General features: G+C 42.3%; 1 protein-coding gene and 1 long non-coding RNA gene across 5 annotated transcripts in view; one reads left to right on the forward strand and one right to left on the reverse strand.

The window, feature by feature from the left end:
• The window catches only part of KCNAB1 (potassium voltage-gated channel subfamily A regulatory beta subunit 1), a 480,074-nt gene that overhangs the window by 77,179 nt on the left and 379,465 nt on the right, over positions 1-23,430 (reverse strand). For all 4 annotated transcript variants that reach the window (XR_011250933.1, XM_069561961.1, XM_069561970.1 and 1 more), the window contains exons 3-6: positions 10,589-10,626; positions 6,378-6,457; positions 3,899-3,943; positions 280-324 (exon numbers count right to left, since the gene is read on the reverse strand). Coding sequence is in view for 3 of the 4 variants with exons in the window: in XM_069561961.1 (XP_069418062.1) it covers positions 280-324; positions 3,899-3,943; positions 6,378-6,457; positions 10,589-10,626 (208 nt within the window). In the remaining variant the exon portion in view is untranslated. The remainder of the gene's footprint in view (positions 1-279; positions 325-3,898; positions 3,944-6,377; positions 6,458-10,588; positions 10,627-23,430) is intronic.
• LOC138424709 (uncharacterized) overlaps positions 11,790-23,430 on the forward strand; it is a 39,009-nt gene continuing 27,368 nt past the window's right edge. Inside the window, exon 1 of the long non-coding RNA XR_011250946.1 lies at positions 11,790-11,864. This is a non-coding gene — a long non-coding RNA (uncharacterized lncRNA). The remainder of the gene's footprint in view (positions 11,865-23,430) is intronic.

Consider the following 23,430-nt stretch of genomic DNA (forward strand, 5'->3'; position numbering starts at 1 on the left):
TGGAAATGGTTCTAAGTATGAGGTTGGTATTTGAAAATCTCCATGAATCACTTAGTAACAAGTGACCACATGCTTTGCACTAAACTACTTTGAGGGTATTTTGCTAAAAATTGAATCCTAGGCTAATTGCAATTTCCTTCAAGTAAGAAAAAAAAAAAATCTTTCTTTCCAAACCAATTAACTTTAGTATGTTAGATGTAAAATGGTTGCCTAAAATAATCAAATCATGAACTACTAGTCGTTTCCGGTCAAGTAGAGAAAGAAAGACATTTGACTTACTTTCCACCCCAGTAGAGTTTGGTTGTTATGACCAGGCTGGACCTCCTATATGTTGAACAAACACAGAGAGAAATATTTTAAAAATTGATGGTTATACTATTAAGTCATATTATTATTATAGCGCTAGAAGTAACTTACTGTACCTCACATTTTGAAACTGGTGAAAGGATAAATTTGTTCATTCATGTCATTGAAATGTAAGGGCAAAGGGAAGCTGATGACTGAGGACTTGAAGTCAGATCCTAGAGAAAGAGGTCTGAAGGGAAGGAAGCTTTACCTGGAAGACCCGGGAGAGGAAGGACCATGACAACACATAGGTGACTGGGTGGTAGGAAAGCCAAGGTGAGTGGTAGGCATGGAGAGTCAGGATGGAAAGTGAGAAGAGTAAGTGAAAAAAACTTAAAGGATGGACTGCTTTAGGAACTCAAATAGACAGCCACTAAATACTCACCAAGCACCTGACATAGTGTTGATCAATCATGAACTTTCCATACACCCCCTGCCAAAGACCATGGACCCTAGTGTCTCTGAATTATGACTCTTTCCAACCAATTGGAAAGAGTCATACAACCAATTGCCTTCACAGGAAAGTACCAACTACATGGAAATAGAATAAATTTAATCAATATATATGAATACAATTGCTTCCCATTCAACTTCTTATTAACTGAAAATGTTATTTTAGGAAAACAACCCTAAAACCCTTAACTCAAACTTCCACCACTTTATTCCTAAGGGAATGAAAGGTGGAAATCTTGTCAGCAAATTCATTACCTCTTCAAAACCACACCCAAGGGCAGGAAATGAAATTGCACTATTGTGATTGCGGAATATGAAATATGTCTTGAGAACTATAGTCATATAATTTAAAATTGGGAGGTAGAGCTCAATACAATTTAATTTCTCCAGGTGTATAATTTAATTGAACTGGCTGAGGGGAAAAAAGGCATTTGAGATTCAAAGGTTAAGACCAAACTTTGAGAGTATTTGAAATAAGGCGTTTATTAATTCCGTCAGCTGTAGAGTCAATGCCTGAAGCCCTTACACATTAAAGACTAGTATGATTAATGATAACCAATGGGGAATCATGGTGACAACTCTGATAACTTGGCTCCAACAAGAAAAATTTGTAGAAAATGTCAGTAACCCCATCCCACTGAAGTCAATTCCCTGAAAAGTAATTTAGACCACTAACAGAAGGTCTACAGATATATACATCTGGAAATTACATACCCCAAAAGGGCGATTGCACTTTCAAGTTAATCCATCAACCTTGTGATACCTAGTATAATAGCAATCTGCCACGGGGAAGTTGGGTCTCCTTCAGCAAGTGTTCTCAGAACGTCAACAAAAAGCTCTGGATGGAATCTTACTAAAAAAGGAGTGCAGCCTTCTGGATTATTCAGAGCAGCTGGTGCTGCAAGAGCCATGCATTCTACCCTTAGACCACCTCAGACTTATTTTTCCCAAATTAGGCTTTCTGTAAAATGTTTGGCTTCTATGGGTGTGCATACCAATATTTATGTTCAAATACAAGAGTAGACAACAACCCGATGAATTATCATGGACTTCAGGGGGCCCTCTAGAGCAGCTGTTCTGAGTGGGTGAAGAATGATATTATGAGGATTTCACATTGATAAAGCACAGCTTTCAAGATTCTTTTGTTCACCTTATCTCACTTTATCAGCACAATGCTCCATGAACAGTTATGCCATCCATTTTACAGGTTGGTAAATTGAGGCACAGCAAAGAGAAGTAACTTGCCCTGGACAAAACAGCTAGCAAGTGGTGGTCTTGGGACAAAAAGCCAAGGATGCTAGTTGAAACCTGCCTTTGTAGCCTTCATGCTGTGATGTTATGGTCTATCTTTTCAACAGCCTCAGGTGGGTGGCTGTGAACTGTTATGACCTGATGTCAATATCTGTATCTTGGGGATAGCCTGAGTGTTTATTTGCCAAGATTGAAAAGCATTTTGTGAAAGATGCATGTCAATCTATTTTCTACAAAATGTATGTAAAAAGTTTTGCAAAGTATGATGAGTGATGACCAAGTGTTCTGTGGATGCAGAGGGGAGAGAGTTACTGCAGCAAAGCTTCCCCTGCATCCTCAGGTGTACTCTGGTGGCCTGCACCTTGCTGTTGGTTTCACTGGATATTACTGGACCCATCTCCAATAATAAGTGTCTGTTATAGGTTGAATTTTGTCCCCCACGCAAGATATGCTAAAGCCCTGTCCCCCAGTACCTCAGAATGTGAGCTTATTTGGAAACAGGGCCACTGCAAATGTAATTAGTTAAATTAAGATGAGGTCATGCTGGAGTAAAGTGGGCTTTTTATCCAATATGACTAATGTCTTTATAAGACACACAAACACAAAAAGGGAGAATATCATATAATGACAGAGGCAGCATTGAACAGTTGCAGCTATAGTTCACAAAGTGCTGAAATGCAGCAACCACTAGAAGCTGGGAAGAGGTAAGGAAGGATTCAGAAAGAGAATGCTCCTACCCAACTATTAATTTTGTGCTTTTGGATCCCAGAACAGAGAGAATACATTACTGTTGTTTTAAGCCACCCAGTTTGTGGCACATGGTTACAACAGTCCTATTTGAGCAGTGATGGATGGGTCGACATTCTGAGTGAAATGGTAACTCAGGCAAGGGGGAGGACTGGGTGGGGATGTGAATCTTTTTCCGTATTTAAGGTTGAATACAATTTTCTCTTCACCCTCTTACAGTCCCTGGAGTGGGGAAAGAGGAAGGGAAAGGGAGACAGTAGGTCACCAAAGTTCATTTGTTCATATTTCCAGGAACTTCCGAGTTTCCGTTTCCACTTATATTATAGAACTGTTATCTGTTATTTATTTGGCCATCAGCAGATCTTATACAAGAGCAGAAGTGAACTCCAACTCAACCAGTGGTCTTTGTTGGTCTTTGCCTGAGTCTGTACTCATGCTGGGAAAGAAGTGGCTACTGGGGCTGACATGTGTAGTGAAATGGAGGGGGTTTGCCACTCCCCCCAACATTATAGCATCCCTCATTACTACTGGCTTTGCCTCTACAAGGTGATAGGATGCCCTGTAACCCCTCAAGCACAGCAGATGAAGCACTTTCTTGAATGTCCAGATAACAGGGCGCCTGGCACACTGGAGAGATCCTGGCTAATTGTGCTCAGACAAGAAAGTTTTGGGATATTTATCCCAAGGGTTTCTTGGGTCATCATTTCTTTGCATCCAGAGTTGTTAATAAGATGAAGAGTGCACATAAATACATGTATGGAGATAATTAGCGTTCTGTGGCTGGCTTCCTTCACCAGATCAACACACAGGGCAGTCAAAAACCACGAAATGCCACTTTAGTTTATACACAATTATCTCATGAACATCCTCTGCTCAACCCACGGTAATTCATTGTGATCAACGACGAGTTTATTTTTGAAGCACAAGTAGTGAGCTCGCTAATATTTACTTTCAAAGCACTGTAAATTATTTCTTTACTAAGGATTGAATTTTCTGACAGTCTTTTTGGTCACTTGTCATGCAACTTTATTTTCTCTTCTCTGGTACAAAATAGTAACAGTCTTTTTAAAAGGCTATTAAATGAGTATGGTGAACACATTACCTCCAGCCTTTCTTCTTGATGATGCTCCCCAGAATCACTTCAGCCCTGGAAGGGAAACAGATAATGTCTCAGGATATAGTATCCTGGAAATGCAAGAGTCAATCCAAACCACCAGATCCCTTCCTTGTTTGAACTGTCAGTGCCTACATGTCCCCAAAATAGAAGCCACTCTCGGTTGGTAGCACAGTTTCTGCTGTTTCTGCTTGTGCCTGCAGAATCCTGCTCCCGGAGCATTCCAGAAGCACCTGCCAAATCCTGACACTCTGGCAGAGGAGAACGCCTGTGGTCCTGATACTAGGAAGCAGTGGAGTCATTTGGCAGTTTGGTGTTTTTGAACCGCTGATACTATATGTAACTGTCTAGCTTGGTGGTATTCAAAGGGAGTCGAGGGTTTCTTTCTGATGGCCATGGTCTCCGATTGTGACCAGAGAGGATAGTGAGACCTCATGCTTTTCAGACAGAAAATACTGACTCCCAGGCGATCTTGCAGGGTTAAAGAACCCATGTGTGGCTTTAGATGTCCCAAAGCCACGGCTGCAGGTGCAGTGGCCTACAGAAAGAATGTTCTGGGTTCGAGTGACAAGAGTTGTCAGAAAAGCAGGATATACGAAGTCATAGGGGACTGTCCTTCCTGCCAGTGATGCTGGTCGTGGAGAGTTAAGACTCTTTCTCCATCTTCTCCCCCTCCACCTACCCCAGCTGGGACCCAAGCTTAAGGATACTAAAACTTTCTTCTAGGTTCCTCCCAGTCAGACCAACATTGTGAGAAGCAGGTGGGCTCTCAGAGGCTTTGTGAATGGAGACCTCAATGTAATCAGCACATTGTCCATTAGCATCCTATACAGCAAGTCATCACTAATTGTGATTTGTCTTAGCTGAAAAGTCCTGTCTTTGTTGGAGTGTAGCTGCTAAGTCACTCCAGTCGTGTCTGACTCTGTGTGACTCCCATAGACGGCAGCCCACCAGGCTCCCCCGTTCCTGGGATTCTCCAGGCAAGAGCACTGGAGTGGGTTGCCATTTCCTTCTCCAATGCATGAAAGTGAAAAGTGAAAGTGAAGTCGCTCAGTCGTGTCTGACTCTTAGCGACCCCATGGACTGCAGCCTTCCAGGCTCCTCTGTCCATGAGATTTTCCAGGCAAGAGTACTGGAGTGGGTTGCCATTGCCTGGCAATAAACCCTGAGATGGGTTAGCTGGGGAGCACAAACCAAGGAGACACACACTGACATTACCTCACGGTTCCTTCCCCCTGTCTCTCCTGCAACCTTGCACTTCACAGTGGGAACCTATCTCATTACACACTGACCAACAATCAATAATTAATCAGGACCGATTATCCTTCACAACAGGAATACAAACAGAACTCTAACAGACTTGTTAATCACTCCCTCTTTTTCAGCTTTAGCCCCATTTGGTAATAAGCGGGATTCAATAAAAGAAGAAAACGCTGAGATAAAGTAGGAAAACATCAAGGATGTGGGCTCTGAACCTGCCTGATAGTCCTTGAACATAGCCCTGCCCTTGAAAAGGAGGAAACCCAGGCTAGCAAAATGCACTTTTACCAGGCTAGCAAAATGCACTTTTATCAAGCAGGGATGAACTTGATTCAGCAGTTTGTTATTCTCATCCAGAAGGGGAGGAATTAAGCCTGCAGGTGATTATGCTCCTCAGTCCTGTTAGAGACTTGCAGAGCTGCTCCAGTAGCAGTTTAGATGTTTAGTTTCTTTTCTGCATCGGTGTTCATAGCAGGAGGCCAAGGCGGCCACGTCTGTTGAATGTGCTTATTGTGTGGGACCAGAGGGTGTGGACACTGAAGACGCAGTACCCATGTGCTTTGGCTTATCACTGAGCCCTGTCCTGGAGCTCTAAACCTGTTCTAGGGTCCAGAAGAAGGTTGTAGCCAGCTATGACTTCTCCAGAAAAAGAAGTGAGGCCTCTTCGCAGCCCTGTCTGTTCTCAGCGTAGAGCCTGAAATACCCTCTTATAAAAGATATTTGGTTTCTTGGCATCTCTGGGAATCCCTCCTTTAATCTCTGCTTCCCTGCAGAGAGGATGTGCCTGTTCTCCTCAAGGTTGAGGAACTATGTGGGGTGGTTATAAAACGAAAGACTAGCTTTGGAAAAACCATGCTGGAATCTGCTCCCTTATATTAATTACATTCAGCTCATATGTATGGGGCTCCACTGTGACCACTCTGGTCACAACCACTTCTGCCCCTCAAGAACTGACAGACTGCGGCAATCGCTTCCAGTCCTTTCTTCCTACAGGGACGAGGGGTGGGAAGGTCTGGGTGGGCAGAGGGGTTCAGAGATGGTCAATAGCCCCAGTTCTGGTGGAGGTAGGTAAAGGAGGGAAGAAAAGCAATGGCATCAGCCTGTGTGGGAAGGACAGACCCTTCTCGCCAATGTGTCAGCAATGGTCTGGGGGGAGTCTCTGGGGCCCAGAACTGAGACATGAGAGAGGCATCAGGCACTGACTTACTTTCCAGCGGCGTAGACCTCGGCTGTATCAAAGAGATTCACTCCGCTCTCATATGCGATTGTCATCAGCCGTTCAGCAACCTGCAAGAGGATGTGAAGGTCAGTCAGAAAAGCCAAATGCTTTACAAGCCTGGGAAGCAACTTGGACTCCTCTGGTGGTCTTTAAGAACATGGAAGTCTCACAGACCAGTTTTATTTTTCTCAGTTGTATTAAAGCAAGAAAGAAAAAAAGAAGATCCAACCAGCCTGAAGATGGTAAAATCACCCCTTCCCTCAGACCTCTACTGGGCACTGAGGGATTTCCTTCAGTGCTGAGAATACCCAGCCACCAGGAGCACAGTGAGGCGGAGGGACTTGTGTTTCTCACTCTGCTTGGAACACCTGGTTTGACAACATTCTCTGTGGCACTGGAATCTCTCTGACCAAGATGGTCGTTTGTATCCCTGGTGACTTCATTTCTCGTCTTTCTCTTTTTCCCAAGCCAATAGGTTCTGGCAGTTGGGTAACTCTTGACCTGAAAGCTTGTGCCTTTTTTTTCCCCTGGAGGCTTTGCAGACTGTGCTGATGAACCAAAAGTTAGACAGAGCTGGGACTGCTGGAAAGCTCCTGTCAGCTCAGCACAGCCCCAGGCACGGTCACAGAGTGGCCACCAGCCACAGACACTACATGGAGAGGAAAGGCTGAGCGCACCAGCTCCTCACAGGTCCGCTTGAGACCGCCAGGCTCCTCGCTCCTTCCTTCGTGCTGCTGAACACGAGTGGCAAGTGTGACAAAAGAGCATGGCGAGCAGCTATACACTACACCTGAGGGATGGTTCTGGAGGGACAGCAATAAACAATGCTGGAGAAAGGACATTTTTTCATTTTGTTGATAGACTTATTAGTCAACTGAAAAATTACACACCTCACAAATAATTGAAATTGATTTTTACATTATGCTTTTCATTGTGGGCTAAGGGTGCTTCATCAGTATTTCCAAGATAATCTCTTTTCCTATTTTTTCTTTTAAGTGACATACCAAGAAAACTGTCAGGCTAGCACAATGCAAATCCTTTAGAATAGCAGCTAAAATGTTATTGTGTGTGTACTTAGTCTTGTCCAAATCTTTGTGACGCCATAGACTGTAGCCCGCCAGGCTCCTCTGTCCTTGGAATTTCCCAGGCAAGAATACTGGAGTGGGTTGCCATTGCTTCCTCCAGGGGATTTACCTGACCCAGAATTGAACCCATGTCTCCTGCATCTCCTGCACTGGCAGGCAGATTCTTTACCACTGAGCCACCTGGGAAGCCTATTACTACTGCTTCTAATTTGGCACCATTATGACGTTTTTCCTAAGTATAAATTAAAATTTAAGACAGTATAGCTTTTCATACCATAATTGCCATATATATATATATATATACACACACAATATATGTAATATTGTATATATATATATATATGCACACACACATGTTGGTTTTTTTTTTTTTTTTCCCCAAGCTGGGTAGTACAGGATGCGGGATCAAACCCGAGCCCCTGCAACTGAAGCATGGAGTCTTAACCACTAGGCTGCCAGGGAAGTCTCATGCCCTATACTGTAGAGATTATTGCCCTTGTATTGTATATCATCCCTGTGTTATGTCATATGTCATACTAATGGATTATTATTAGGAAATGTGTATAATAAATCTCATCTAGGGAGAAATTTTAAGATGTAGGATCCTGGATGGAGAGCTGAACTAAATGATAAGACATTTCCCAATCATGAGATCTGAAGATCTGAACATGGAATAAAGGAAATCATAGGACTAAGTCAGTTACTTTTCTAACTGAGATCTAGAATGCCTGCCACTATCTTACTATTTTGTATGGATGAAGTTGACATACAAAGGAACACAGGCTCAGGAGAATCACTAGGAAATGCAACGGAGGCTCTGATTGAGTCAACCTGGAAGCTTGCTCCAACTCTGCATTTCTAATTTGAAAATAAAAATAGTTTTTTCCCCTATTTGTTTAGCCAGTTTGAATTGGATTTACTGTTACCTGCAATTGAAAGAAGCCTAACAGCATTCCTGCCAAGTGGCTATTCAATAAATGGCTGAACTCACACAGTAATGGGGACATCACCACCTCCCAAGGTGGCACTGATAATGATCTCACTCAGCATATTAAGGTTAGTACTGGCTTTGTGCCTCCACTGCCTCATGGAAATAGTTTAACTTGACCAGTTCAGCCGTGGGAGTGACTGTGGTCTGGCTGTGTTTCCTGTCTTCCTTGCTGGCAATGTCTCTGTTGGGCCCTGGGGAAGAGCCACAGCTGCTCTCCAGAAGGACAATAGCTATTTGTCTGGTCTGCATTGAGGTGAAAGTCTCTGCAGTCATTCACAACAGCTTTATTGTGTAGTTTTTAGAATCATAATTTTAAAATGATTTGTTTCAGAGGCTGGCCCTTCGTACTCTGACCTGGGCAAGCTGGGCTCATTGCAGCAGAGAGCAGACACTATCAAGGGCAGAGCAAAGATGAAGAGGGGAATAATATGCTTACAGTTGATTCCTCTGCTCTGAGAGGGAAGGTGTATTTGTCTTTTTCCGCTCCAAGTACCATACCAGCCAATAAGAGGTTATGCACATGCAAGATACAGTGGATTATTGACTTTAGACCTCCCTCCTTCCTTATCACTTATTTTGCATCTGATTGAAGCCTGCATCCGCTTTGATGTCTGTGCACTTGCCTCTGTGCTGCCTCAATTCTCCTTTCCTGAGATGGCCCTGGAGTGGATCTGGTGATGACCACCCTGGTCCTCCTTTAGAACTCAAGGAAATATTTCCCCAGCTCTTAGGAATGCTGTCATCAGAAAGCAGTTGGCTAACGTGAGTCACCTAGCCCAGGGACAGACCTGCCTGCCAGGGCAGCCTCTGTCCAATGACTGGTCATACAAGGGATATAAATACTCCTCTTGCCCCAACTTGGGACAACTCTGCAGGGCCATCTGAGCTTCAGAGATCTCCATGGGGTCAGCTGAGGTCACTGCTGAGACTGCATCACAGCCCAGCTTCCTAATAACTGTTCTGCAGGCTAATTTCCACCTCAAGTCTGCTTCCCAAGTACTCTTCGCTGTAACAAGCCCTTTGTGATGACCTACCTATGCCCAATACTGGGAACAGGCATTCAGACAGACAAAAATAAGAAGATAAGACCCCTCCCTATTGATCTATTAAATAACAGGGTGACCTTGTGAGCTGTGGAGAAGACCCTTTATCTCCCTAAGTGTCTCCTTAGGAATGGTAGTAAGAACTACCTTAAAAAGAGCTTGTCTTGTGTCAGGCACCAGGCTGAGCCCTTCATTAATCTTAGGGGCCATCATCTGCATTTTACTGATGTGGCAACTGTTGGTAAAAGTAAATGTTAACAAATTTAGTTAATGCAGAGTGAGTTGAAGCCCAGTGAGTATATCCACTTAGATGCACTATCCCTGACTTCTCAGTGGTATCAAGGAAGCCAAGGAAGGCTTGGAGGGACTTGAGGGGTTTCTTCAGGGAAGTTGTTGGTACTCAACGCCTCCATAGCTCACTTATGCCATGAAAGTAATCATTAAAGGCAATGGTCAGAATTATCATTTTGATAAGAACCATTCTGAATGTGTAAATGAAGGTGTAAAGGAGTGCTGTAGTGAATACGATTGTTATAGGTCCCATTTATTTAGTGTCTGCAACCTACTAGCCAGAGGGCTATATAAATGTCTGACATGCATAACATGGTTAATATTTTCAACAGAACTTCCCATTTTGCATATGAAAAAATGAGGAACAGAGGTTGAATTAACTTGCCCAAGTCTGGGTGACCCAGTTTTCCTAAGACTGAGAAATACTAAAATGGGAACAATGCAAACTGGGACCAGTTGGTCTAGGTGAAGCTAAAACACATATGTATACACATGCCAGCAATAAAATCTTTTCATAAAGTTACTAAACACTAATTCCAAAATTGATTGTCCTCTAATTATTGAGCTTACTCATTTAGTAGATTGACAGCTTCAAGGGCTATTAATAGTCTAAATGTGAAAAATACAGGAAGCAAGATAAAGCGGAAAATAATCTGAGTCAATCTTAGTCATTTCCAGTGATTAAAATATTATCCTTTTAAAATACTAGAATCTCAGAAACTGTATTATAAAATATAGTTTGCTCTGCATTTTCTATGATCAGCATAACTGAAGACAAAAGGAACTCACCTCATCTGAAATTTGACCTCCAAATGTCACCCATGTTCCTGAAAAAGAATAAATATTTGCATGTTATTCATAATCATTTTTCTAATATTGTGCATTAAGGAAAACACTTTTCTTACATCGGGGCTACTTCAGTAGGTTGCTCATGAAGGTACCTGGACAGGAAGTTCTGCCCATCCTCCTTCTGTCACTAAGTTCCCCAGCAGGGATCTGCATCCCTTTGCTTGTCTTTTCTTCACTTAAAGGCCCAGTATATGCTAGTATTAGCCCTGTCTACTAAAAGCTTTTTCTTCTGACTTAGGACCATATATGTTGCTGTGTAAGAAGGCAGTGCCGCAAGCCTGTGTCCACTGCATACTCATTTTCATTCCACTTGGCTAAGAAGTTAGCACTTCTAAAAGGGAAGGGAAGACCTTTGGTCAAATTTTCCTTGCCTTTGCCTCCGGTGAGGGACTCTATTTTGTGTTCTCTATTCCCTTTCAAAAGGAACCCTCTCAGAGGTTCTTCTAGTCCCCATTTCCAAGCTGCAAGGGGTGACAGTTAAGCTTTTTCCTCTCTTATGACCTGCCACTCCAGAATGGAAATTCCCATTGGCTTTGGGGTGGGATAGAGGCAGTGGCTGCTGAGTGAGGCAGTGGCTGCTGAGTGAGGTTTGGGAAGGCAATCAGGAGAGGCATAACCAGTTGCCAAAGATCTGCATTTGTAAAGCAAGAGAGAATCAGGCACTGAGTGGGCTATTGCCTCTCGGGTCTATAGTCATCTGACTCATTCATAATTCTCTCCTTGATCCTTTTTTTTTTGAGCTCTAATTACCTGCCAGGCAAAGGCACTGCACTCACGTGCTCAGTATAGTGAGGTGATTGCCCTAGTTCCTCTGTTCCAAGAGCTCACAACTGACAACTGCTGTCATTTAGTCGCTAATTCATTGTCTGACTCTTTGTGACCCTGTGGACTGCAGCCCACTAGGCTCCTCTGTCCATGAGGTTTTCCAGGCAAGAATACTGCAGTGGGTTACCCTTTCCTTCTCCAGGGGATCTTCCTGACTGAGTGCTCAAACTCACATCTCCTGCGTTGGCAGGAGGATTCTTTACCACAGAGTCACCTGGGAAGCCCTCACAGTTGACAAATGATATGATGAAGGCAAATACAAGGCAGGAGGGGAAGGAGTGCTCTACTCTGACTGGAAAGAGGTGGCCCTCAAGAAAGACTTCTGAGAAGAGGTTGAGTCTCAAAGGAAGTAGATGAATGAAGAAGGGAGGAACAGGCATTCCAGGCACAGGTAAGAGTGCAGGCGAGGCAAGTGAGTAGAACACTTGAGTGGGCTGATGAGTTGTGGCGTGGGCTTCTGCGCCAGGTGAGGGAACACGATGTGGAGAGGGAGGGGTGACAGGAGGTGACTGGGCACAGTTCATATTTGGGGGCAACAAAGAAATGTTGTTGGAAACTTATGTTTTGCAATAACAGGATAGCTACCATTTATGGAACATCTTCCAAATGCCAATAGTACACTGAGAAACATGCATGCTTTCATCACTACGAATTTTAACAAACTTACAAGGTAATTTTATTATCCCAATTTCTAGATGATGACTCTAGCTAGCTAGCATCAACCAGACTAATAAGTGATATACTCAGGATTCCCCACATGTGCTGGGCTTCGAGGAGGATATCTTTCTCACCGCATTTTGCCACCTCATCAGTAAATTTCCAAAATTAATTATGGTATTTGGATTCATACCCCAATAGAAGCATGTTGATGTAACTGTACCTTTTTTCTTCTTAGTTCTTAGGGACTAAACAAAGGGAGGATATATATTATTTTACTGGTACTCTCTCCATCCCCAGAGGTTGTAAACGGGAGATTTACAGATTGCTCTCAGTTTGCAGATTTGTTGTGCCTGGCAAGAACAATGTTGTCCCACTTGGTATTTTAATAAAAGTTACCAACATTTTGATAATTTAGGAGATTAATCTGCTTAATCTTGGGAGATTTTTCTTTCAAATGTCTGATTTCTAGCTTCTCTTAATGACAGAGGATCAGTGTCCCCACATAGACGAAATGCCCTGAATCTGAGGGGGAGATGCCCTCCCTGTTTATTCAAAGGTCATACACCTTTCTTTGTATTTTCAACACTGAGATCAAATGGCAGTTGTTATTTACGCCCATGTGTTTACTGCTATTTATTTATTGTAAAATTTAGAGAAAAGGGGACTTGTGTATCTCCTAAAAAACAGAGTTCAGTATTTCAAGAAAAAATAGGGGTGCACTTTTTCGGTAGATGTGAAGAATTTCCAACAAAATTCTTTGTTATAAACAAAGAATGTTTACAACAGAAAAATTACAACTTAAGTCACCATAATAAAATAAGCCATGACTGCTATTGTACAGAAAAGATGGGCATTTGGGAACTTGATGGACTGAAGAAATGGCAGTGTTTGTTTTGAATGAGAATAAAATAAAAGATCTGCTGTGAAGTGCAGTTCTCTATTAAGTGAAAAAATTGCCTGGGCAATGAAACCGTTTTACAGACAACACTTTTACAAAAGAGTTTCTTTTGAATGTAGCAGAAATTATGTCTCCAGAGCATAAACAAGCACTTGCAAATTTTCCTATAATCAGAAACATCGCTGCTCAGCATGTTGAAAATCTGGCGGAGAACTTTCAGGATAAGTTAAATTATTGGTCGCATTTTCTATTGCAGTAAATGAGCTCATATATATAAATAATAGCAGACTATTGGAGAAGGCAATGGCACCCCACTCCAGTACTCTTGCCTGGAAAATCCCATGGATGGAGGAGCCTGGTAGGCTGCAGTCCATGGGGTCAGGAAGAGTCAGACACGACTGAGCGATTTCACTTTCACTTTTCACTTTCAAGCATTTGAGAAGGAAATGGCAACCCACTCCAGTGTTCTTGTCTGGAGAATCCCAGGGTCGGGGGAGCCTGGTGGGCTTCCATCCATGGGGTCGCACAGAGTCGGACACAACTGAAGCGACTTAGCAGCAGCAGTAGCAGCACACTATTAGCTATATTTATTTGTGATGCTTTGAGAATTTTGGAGGGGTTAAAGAATTTTTGAACAAGGAGTCTCTGCAAGGCAAAACGTCAAAATTACTTTGTGATGAGAAGGGTCTCAGACCATTGGATATAGAAAGCTGCTGCTGCTAAGTCACTTCAGTCATGTCCGGCTCTGTGCAACCCCATAGATGGCAGCCCACCAGGCTCCCCCATCCCTGGGATTCTCCAGGCAAGAACACTGGAGTGGGTTGCCATTTCCTTCTCCAATGCATGAAAGTGAAAAGTGAAAAGTGAAAATGAAGTCGCTCAGTCGTGTCCAACTCTTAGCGACGCTATGGACTGCAGCCTACCAGGCTCCTCCACCCATGGGATTTTCCAGGCAAGAGTTCTGGAGTGTGGTGCCATTGCCTTCTCTGATATACAAGGCAGTGTTCCAAATTGTGTTACTACAGATCAGGCTCTCACAAAGGGCAGAGTTAAGCTTGGACTTGTCAAACAACAGATCTGAGGTGGCAGTATTTTAAAGGAGCAGTAAGCATAAGTCCATTAATTTCCTCATTTATCAGGAATGGCTTTGGGCTAAAAAGCTAAAAGGAAACAAGCCATGGATTTGGTAATTAATATCATGAATCAGCTATTCTTCTATATCTTGGAGAAAAATCAGGTCAGTGTTTGCTTAATGAATTTGCTGGCTTACTTGTGCTGTGATCTTGGAGAGCTTTTTCCCCCTAACTGTTCATATCATCAAAGGAAGCAGTCCCATATTCATTTAGCAGCAAAGATTGGCTCAAAGTTCCAAGCTTCTTGCTGACATTATACGTCTTCAAAACCTTGTGGATAGTTTTCTATTGGGACATTCAGAATAATTTACACAAATACCTTGCTTTTCTCAGTTCTAACAACATAGTCTTTGGAAAATTCATTTGTTAAAGAATAATTTGGTTCACTCTTTCAACATTGCAGTCAGTTCCCAGATATGAAAATGGTGACCTGAAATTTAATTTCCAAAATGGGGCCTTTGAATACTGGATTTCATGCTTTAAGAAAACAAACCAGCATTATTTAGGTTGTTGTTGCTCGGTCGCTAAGTTGTGTCCAACTCTTTGTGACCCCGTAGACTGTAGCATGCCAGGCTTCCCGGTCCTTCACTATCTCCTGGAGTTTGCTCAAATTCATGTGCATTGAGTCGGTGATGCCATCCAACCATCTCATCCTCTGTTGCCCCCTTCTTTGCCTTCAATCTTTCCCAGCATCAGAGTCTTTTCCAATGAGTCGGCTGTTTGCATCAGGTGGCCAAAGTGTTAGAGCTTCAGCTTTAGCATCAGTTCAGTTCAGTTGCTCACTCATGTCCAACTCTTTGCGACCCCATGAATCGCAGCACACCAGGCCTGCCTGTCCCTCACCAACTCCCGGAGTTCACTCAGATTCATGTCCATCGAGTCAGTGATGCCATCCAGCCATCTCATCTTCTGTCGTCCCCTTTTACTCCTGCCCCCAATCCCTCCCAGCATCAGAGTCTCTTCCAATGAGTCAACTCTTCACATGAGGTGGCCAAAGTACTGGAGTTTCAACTTTAGCATCATTCCTTCCAAAGAACACCCAGGGCTGATCTCCTTTAGAATGGACTGGTTGGATCTCCTTGCAGTCCAAGGGACTCTAAAGAGTCTTCTCCAACACCACAGTTCAAATTCAGGGTTGATTTCCTTTAGTATGGACTGATTTGACCTCCCTGCAGTCCAATGGACTCTCAAGAGTCTTCTCTGGGACCACAATTCGAAAGCATCAATTCTTCAGCTTATTCAGCTTCAGTCAGTTCAGTTCAATCACTCAGTTGTGTACGACTCTTTGCGACCCCATGAATCACAGCACACCAGGCCTCCCTGTCCATCACCAACTCCCGGAGTTCACCCAAACTCTTGTGCATCAAGTCGGTGATGCCATGCAGCCATCTCATCCTCCATCATCCCCTTCTCCTCCTGCCCCCAATCCCTCCCAACATAAGGGTCTTTTCCAATGAGTCAACTCTTCTCATGAGGTGGCCAAAGTATTGGAGTTTCAGCCTCAGCATCAGTCCTTCCAATGAACACCCAGGACTGGTCTCCTTTAGAATGGACTGGTTGGATCTCCTTGCAGTCCAAGAGACTCCCAAGAGTCTTCTCCAACACCACGGTTCAAAATCATCAATTCTTCGGCGCTCAGCTTTCTTCACAGTCCAACTCTCACATCCATACATGACCACTGGAAAAACCATAACCTTGACTAGACGGACCTTTGTTAGCAAAGTAATATCTCTGCTTTTTAATATGCTATCTAGGTTGGTCATAACTTTCCTTCCAAGGAGTAAGCGTCTTTTAATTTCATGGCTGCAAGCACCATCTGCAGTGATTTTGGAGCCCCCCCAAAATAAAGTCTGACACTCTTTCTACTGTTTCCCCATCTATTTCCCATGAAGTGATGGGACCAGATGCCATGATCTTCATTTCCTGAATGTTGAGCTTTAAGCCAACTTTTTCACTCTCCTCTTTCACTTTCATCAAGAGGCTTTTTAGTTTCTCTTCACTTTCTGCCATACCTTTCTTAATTTTTGATAGTACAGATGAAAGGCTATGAAGTTACCAAACTGTACTACAAAATGGTATTGAATACTATGGCAACATTGAAAGCTAGAATAGTATTTCCATCTTGGAGGATATAACCCTCCTTATAAGAACCTAGCCATGTTGGGAAAAGCTTATGTTTAGGAGCAGTTTTATTCCAAAGTTAATCTGAAAAATATTACCAACACTAGTTTACATATTTAAGGCTTCATACCATACATTACAGTAAATAGACCTGGCTGACATTTTGGTACAGAAGAAAAGACATCAGGTTTCTGATTCCATGTCAGAGCATTAATGAATTATATGATAACAACAATAATAAATGTTTTTCTTTTTCAGTTTGAGTTTAAATTTTTAAATATAAAATAAAATATAGGTATTACACACACACACACATAGCCACACCATAATTTAGTAAAAATGAAGAGTCTGGTTCCATTTTGGGGATTCTGTCATTCTTCCATTCAGCTTATTTGATTTAAGTAGGCTACCTCCCTGACCTTTTAAACATTTGTTATTTATTTCTTTTATAGTTATTTGTTTACAAACTTTAAATCTTTTACTAGAGCATAAGCTATTTGAGGTATAGGGCTTTATTTCATTTATCTTCTTATCTCCACAGTCTTAGAATAAAACAGTCCTTGGAAAATCGTTGATAATTATCTGGTTAAATTGAATTGAATTGGCTTTTTGGCTATCATTAATGTACAAAGTACTGGGATAGTTTCCCATGAAATAAACATGTATATTTTGATTTATAGAAACATGAAAAATGCTCATCAACAGTCTTCAGTTCTAACCCTTATGTGATTGATGTGTTTCTCTTCACCCCTATACCTACATAGCTGTGCCCTCTCCTGGAGAAGGGTGGGGAAAGTCCTTGTCCCTGGCTGCAAGGCTCCTGGGGATTAGAGGGGCACAGTATAGGCAGGGTCCACCACCAACCACGAGGAAGAGCTGACACTTACAAATAGGATGTATTCCCCCAGGATGGAGAAGGACTGAGTGGCAGTTTTTCAGACAGGAAAATTCTACCTGTGTGATTTTATTTCTGCTACCCCTCTTTGCAAGATCTAAGGTGGTTTATTACTTAATACAATTCTCAGAAAACTTCTGTGGCAGTTTCCTTGATCATTTTTCTGCCTCTAATGAGAACACACCTTCTTGAGACCTAGGATGGCATATGATTATTTCACTGTGACGTTTCAAATTAGTGAGATGCTATTTAGAAGATCATTTTACTTAACTGACACTTGTTTCTAACTTTTTCAAGCAGAGGGAGTATAAAGAGAACTTGGAACTGTTATTGTGTCTTCTGATGAAATTCCTTTGTGTACAAAGGAATATATGCTTTGAAAACCTCTATTCGAGGCCCTTGGCATACCTATCAGATCATAGAAAATGATCAGTAAAATGTAAAAAGAAAATGAAAACTGGCTTTATACACACATGCACGCGCGCGCGCGCACACACACACACACACACACACACACACACCCCTCTGTCTTTGGTTACTTAATTACCTCGTTGGTGGTTTACTGGGCAATTGCTAAGCATAAGGAAACATGCTTATCATTTAAATGATCTCCTTGCTTATGTGAAGAAATATTTAGATATTCAGAAGTAGTAACATTTGGGTCTTTTTTCAAAAGCCACTTTCTTTGTGAACCTTATCTGGTCATCCATGTAGAATCTCAACACCCACCCCCCAACCCCCACTCCGACAGTTTAACTGCCGTATCTCTATAGGTAGGCTGCCTCCTTGGCCCTTTAACATCTCACATCACTCGGGTGCAATCATCATAACTGGCCAACTAACACTGGTACAGTACTAGTAACTAAACTACAGACCTTTAAATTTCATTGTCCTCTATTTCTGTTCCAGGATCCTATACAGGACACAACATTGCATTAAGTTTTCATGCCTTCTTAGTGTCCTCTGTTGTGTCTTTCCTTGTCTGTCTTTCATAATCTTGACATTGATCAAGTATTTGACAGAATGTCCCTCAATTTGGGTTTAGATCATCTGTTGGATCATAGAAAAAGCAAGAGAATTCCAGGAAAACATCTACTTCTGCTTCATTGACTACACTAAAGCCTTTGACTGTGTGGATCACAACAAACTGTGGAAAACACTTTGAAGAGATGGGAATACCAGACCACCTTACCTGCCTCCTGAGAAATCTGTATGCAGGTCAAGAAGCAACAGTTCAGACCGGGAATGGAACAACTGACTGGTTCCAAATTGGGAAAGGAGAACATCAAAACTGTATATTATCACCCTGCTTATTTAACTTATATGCAGAGTAAATCATGCAAAATGCCAGGCTAGATGAAGCACAAGCAGGAGTCAAGACAGCCAGGAAAAATATCAATAACCTCAGATATGCAGATGACACCATCTTTATGGCAGAAAGCGAAGAGGAGCTAAGGAGCCTCTTGATGAAAGTGAAAGAGGAGAGTGAAAAAAGCTGGCTTTAAGCTCAACATTCAAAAAAAATTGGAGATCATGGCATCCAGTCCCATCACTGCATGCCAAATAGATGGGGAAACAGTGGAAACAGTAAAAGACTTTATTTTCTTGGGCTCCAAAATCACTGCAGATGGTAACTGCAGCCATGAGATTAAAAGACAACTGATCCTTGGAAGAAAAGCTATGACCAACCTAGACACACCTAGAGCCAGACATGCGGGAATGTGAAGTCAAGAGGGCATTAGAAAACATCACTATAAACAAAGCTAGTGCAGGTGATGGAATTCCAGTTGAGCTATTTCAAATCCTGAAAGATGATGCTGTGAAAGTGCTGCACTCAATATGCCAGCAAATTTGGAAAACTCAGCAGTGGCCACAGGACTGAAAAAGGTCAGTTTTCATTCCAATTCCAAAGAAAGGCAATGCCAAAGAATGCTCAAACTACCACACAATTGCACTCATCTCACATGCTAGTAAAGTAATGCTCAAAATTCTCCAAGCCAGGCTTCAGCAATACGTAAACTGTGAACTCCCTGATGTTCAAGCTGGTTTTAGAAAAGGCAGAGGAACCAGAGATCAAATTGCCAACATCCACTGGATCAGGGAAAAAGCAAGAGAGTTCCAGAAAAACATCTATTTCTGCTTTATTGACTATGCCAAAGCCTTTGACTGTGTGGCTCACAATAAACCGTGGAAAATTCTGAAAGAGATGGGAATACCAGACCACCTGACCTGCCTCTTGAGAAACCTACATGCAGGTCAGGAAGCAACAGTTAGAACTGGACATGGAACAACAGCCTGGTTCCAAATAGGAAAAGGAGTATGTCAAGGCTGTATATTGTCACCCTGCTTATTTAACTTATATGCAGAGTACATCATGAGAAATGCTGAACTGGAAGAAACACGAGCTGGAATCAAGATTGCTGGGAGAAATATCAATAACCTCAGATATGCAGGTGACACCATCCTTATGGCAGAAAGTGAAGAGGAACTAAAAAGCCTCTTGATGAAAGTGAAAGAGGAGAGTGAAAAAGTTGGCTTAAAGCTCAGCACTCAAAAAACGAAGATCATGGCATCTGGTTCCATCACTTTATGGGAAATAGATGGGGGGAAACAGTGGAAACAGTGTCAGACTTTATTTTTTTGGGTTCCAAAATCACTGCAGATGGTGATTGCAGCCATGAAATTAAAAGACACTTACTCCTTGGAAGAAAAGTTATGACCAACCTAGATAGCATATTAAAAAGCAGGGACATTACTTTGCCAACACAGGTCCATCTAGTCAAGGTTATGGTTTTTCCAGTGGTCATGTATGGATGTGAGAGTTGGACTGTGAAGAAAGCTGAGCGCCGAAGAATTGATGCTTTTGAACTGTGGTGTTGGAGAAGACTCTTGAGAGTCCCTTGGACTGCAAGGAGATCCAACCAGTCCATTCTGAAGGAGATCAGCCCTGGGATTTCTTTGGAGGGAATGATGCTAAAGCTGAAACTCCAGTACTTTGGCCACCTCATGCGAAGAGTTGACTCATTGGAAAAGACTCTGATGCTGGGAGGGATTGGGGGCAGGAGGAGAAGCGGACAACAGAGGATGAGATGGCTAGATGGCATCACGGACTCAATGGACATGAGTCTGAGTGAACTCCGGGAGTTGGTGATGGACAGGCAGGCCTGGCATGCTATGATTCATGGGGTCGCAAAGAGTCGGACATGACTGAGTGACTGAACTGAACTCACTGAGACAGCATATTAAAAAGCAGAGACATTACTTTGCTGACAAAGGTCCATCTAGTCAAAGCTATGGTTTTTCCAGTAGCCATGTATGGATGTGAGTGTTGGATTATAAAGAAAGCTGGGCACCAAAGAATTGATGCTTTTGAAGTGTGGTGTTGGAGAACTCTTGAGAGTCCCTTGGACTGCAAGGATATCCAACCTGCCCATCCTAAAGGAAATCAACCCTGAATATTCATTGGAAGGACTGATGCTGAAGCTGAAGCTCCAATACTTTGGCCACCTGCTGTGAAGAACTGACTCATTGGAAAACTCCCTGATGCTGGGAAGATTAACGGTGGGAGGAGAAGGGGACGACAGAGGATGAGATGGTTGGATGGCATCATTGACTTGATGGACATGAGTTTAAGTAGGCTCTGAGAGTTGGTGATGGACAGGGAAGCCTGGCATGTTGCAGTCCATGGGGTCCCAAAGAGTCACACATGACTGAGCAACTGAACTGAACTGAACTGAACTGAGGGTTGTAGATTTGGTAGCTTCTATTTTCTATACTGCAGTTTGACTTGCTTATGTTTTAGATATATTCAAGAAGGCAATATAAAAATGCAATTATAGTATTTATTATATCACAATTAACTTTTATTCATTCTTTTATTCAACAAGTCCACTATTTGAGTCTACTCTGTGCCAGGCATTGTACTTAAATTATAAGGATACAACAATGAGAATATTATTTCTCCCATAATGGAGCAGCAGATTTAAGAGGCAAGACAAAATAATGAGAGAAGCAAGCTAAATATATGGTATTTATTTATGAATGTTAATTTCATAAGTAAAATATGAAATGTGTAAGTTGATTGATGAGTGTTAAAGAGAGTCATGCTTATAAGGTGGGATTTGGTAGCTAAATGTCAGGGGGTGGGTGTTGAGATTCTACATGGGGTGACCAGATAATTCTCACAAAGAAAGTGGCTTTTGAAAAAAGAACCAAAGAAAGTTAAGGAGCTAGTTAAGAAGCTACCTTGAGGAAGAACATTCCAGCAGGGGGAAACAATGTGGAATACCTTACTCGGCATGTTCAAGGTCAATGAGGAGACCGATGGCCAGAGAAGAGAAGATGAGGTCTGTGGGGTCATGGGGAACAGATTGCATAGAGTGATCTTAATCATAAGAAGGACTTTGGAGAGGAATTTTGAATAGAGAAGAGACACAGTCTGATTCTATCAAAAGGAACCTGTGCTGTGGTGTTGAGAGCTCACCTCTGAGGTTGAGGCATCAGCACCAGTGAGGAGGCTATCATGATCAATCTAGGTGAGACGTGAAGGTGGTTTGGTCTGAGGTGCTGGAATTGAGGATGGTCAGAAGTGCTTGAGTTTTTGATAGATTTTGAAGGAGAGGCAATAGGATTTGTTGATTAAAGGGATATAGGGTGTGAGAGAAGGTGAGACTTCAAGGACAACATCAAGGTCAGAACCAGGGGAGAATGCAGAGCCAATTCAATGCACTGCAGTCTGCATTTAACAATTTTTAAGTCTGGCAAATAGAGCACACATTGATTCCAGGTTAATGCAGTGAAAGCTGACCAAATGGTTGAGAGGTATTTAATCTAGAGGTGTTTAGAGTTATTCATCTGTTACATCACTGAAAGATTTAAGGTTGGCAATGCAAACTGCAGCTCTCACTGAACTTAGACTACATCCTGCACAAAATTAATGTGTTCACTATCTCATTCGAATAGAATTATTTCCAGAGAGAGGTAGAACTGGGGGTGGGAGTGTGCCCCCAAATTTCATGGAAGGCAGGAAAGAAAATGTGAGTCCAAGCCAGGGCTGATTTGGAGGATGAGGTGATAAGCTGTTGGCCAGCTCCTATGTAAGGGCCAGGGCATTTCCTGTGTGCATTTCCCCTCTGAGCTATGGGCAGAGTCTTCTGAGAATCAGACCCTTCCCTATGTCTTTAGATCCAAATTCTACTTATTCTTCAGGACCCAGAATTTCAGCTTCAGAGTCCAGTGCTGCCATACTTCCTTAACAACTCCTCTCCTCTAGATCTCTGCTGCATTAACTGTGTGACCCCAGGAAATTTCCAACCTCTGGATTTCAAGTTTCATCACACACAAAATTTGGGGCCTTAACCTTTCTTCATTACTATGATTTTGTGATTCTGTGTCTAGGCTTTGAAGGGAGAAGAACTCATTCCATTCAGCTACTCTGAACAAAGCATTATTACCACACCAACCACATCACATTGTAACTACATGTTTTTTTTTTTTTTTTCACATATGACACCCCCCACCAGATTGCATCTGTCCTGAGGGCAGGGACCAAGTTTAATCTTAGTGTTTAATTCTAGCCACTGAAGTGAAGACTGACACATAGTAGGTACTTAGTCATTCACTGAATCAGTAAACAAACACTTCAAAAACTCAGGCATCCAGTCCTGAAAGAAATGTCTCGAACACGAGAACATGTGCAGCATGTTGGTTGTTTCCTTGATTCACTATCTTGGATCAGAGGTTTTCAAGCCTGGCTGCATATTTGAACATCCTGGGGGAACTTTCAATGGTTCTACTGACCTAGTCCCTCAACAGACCAGTTTCATCAGAATCTCTGGGAACAGGACCCCAGCATCAGAATTTTTAAAAGATCCTCAGATAATCCTAATTGCATCCAGGGTTGAAGACCATCATTCTATTTTTTAAAAAAATTTATTCATGTATAGTTAATTGACAATGCTATGTTAATTTCTGCTATACAGCAAGGTGACTCAGTTATACACGTAAATATTTTTTCATATTCTTTTCCATTATGGTTTATGGATATTGAATGTAGTTCCCTGTGCTATATATTAGGATCTTGTTACTTATCCATCCCATATATAATGGTTCGTATCTGCTAATCCCAAACTCCCAAACCTTTTCTCCCCCAACCCTCACTCCAACCACAAGTCTGGTCTCTATGCTTGTGAATCTGTTTCTGTTTCATAGATATGTTCATTTGTGTCATATTTTAGATCCCACATATAAG

Source organism: Ovis canadensis, chromosome 1, assembly GCF_042477335.2.
Source record: "Ovis canadensis isolate MfBH-ARS-UI-01 breed Bighorn chromosome 1, ARS-UI_OviCan_v2, whole genome shotgun sequence".
Taxonomy (NCBI): Eukaryota; Metazoa; Chordata; class Mammalia; order Artiodactyla; family Bovidae; genus Ovis; species Ovis canadensis.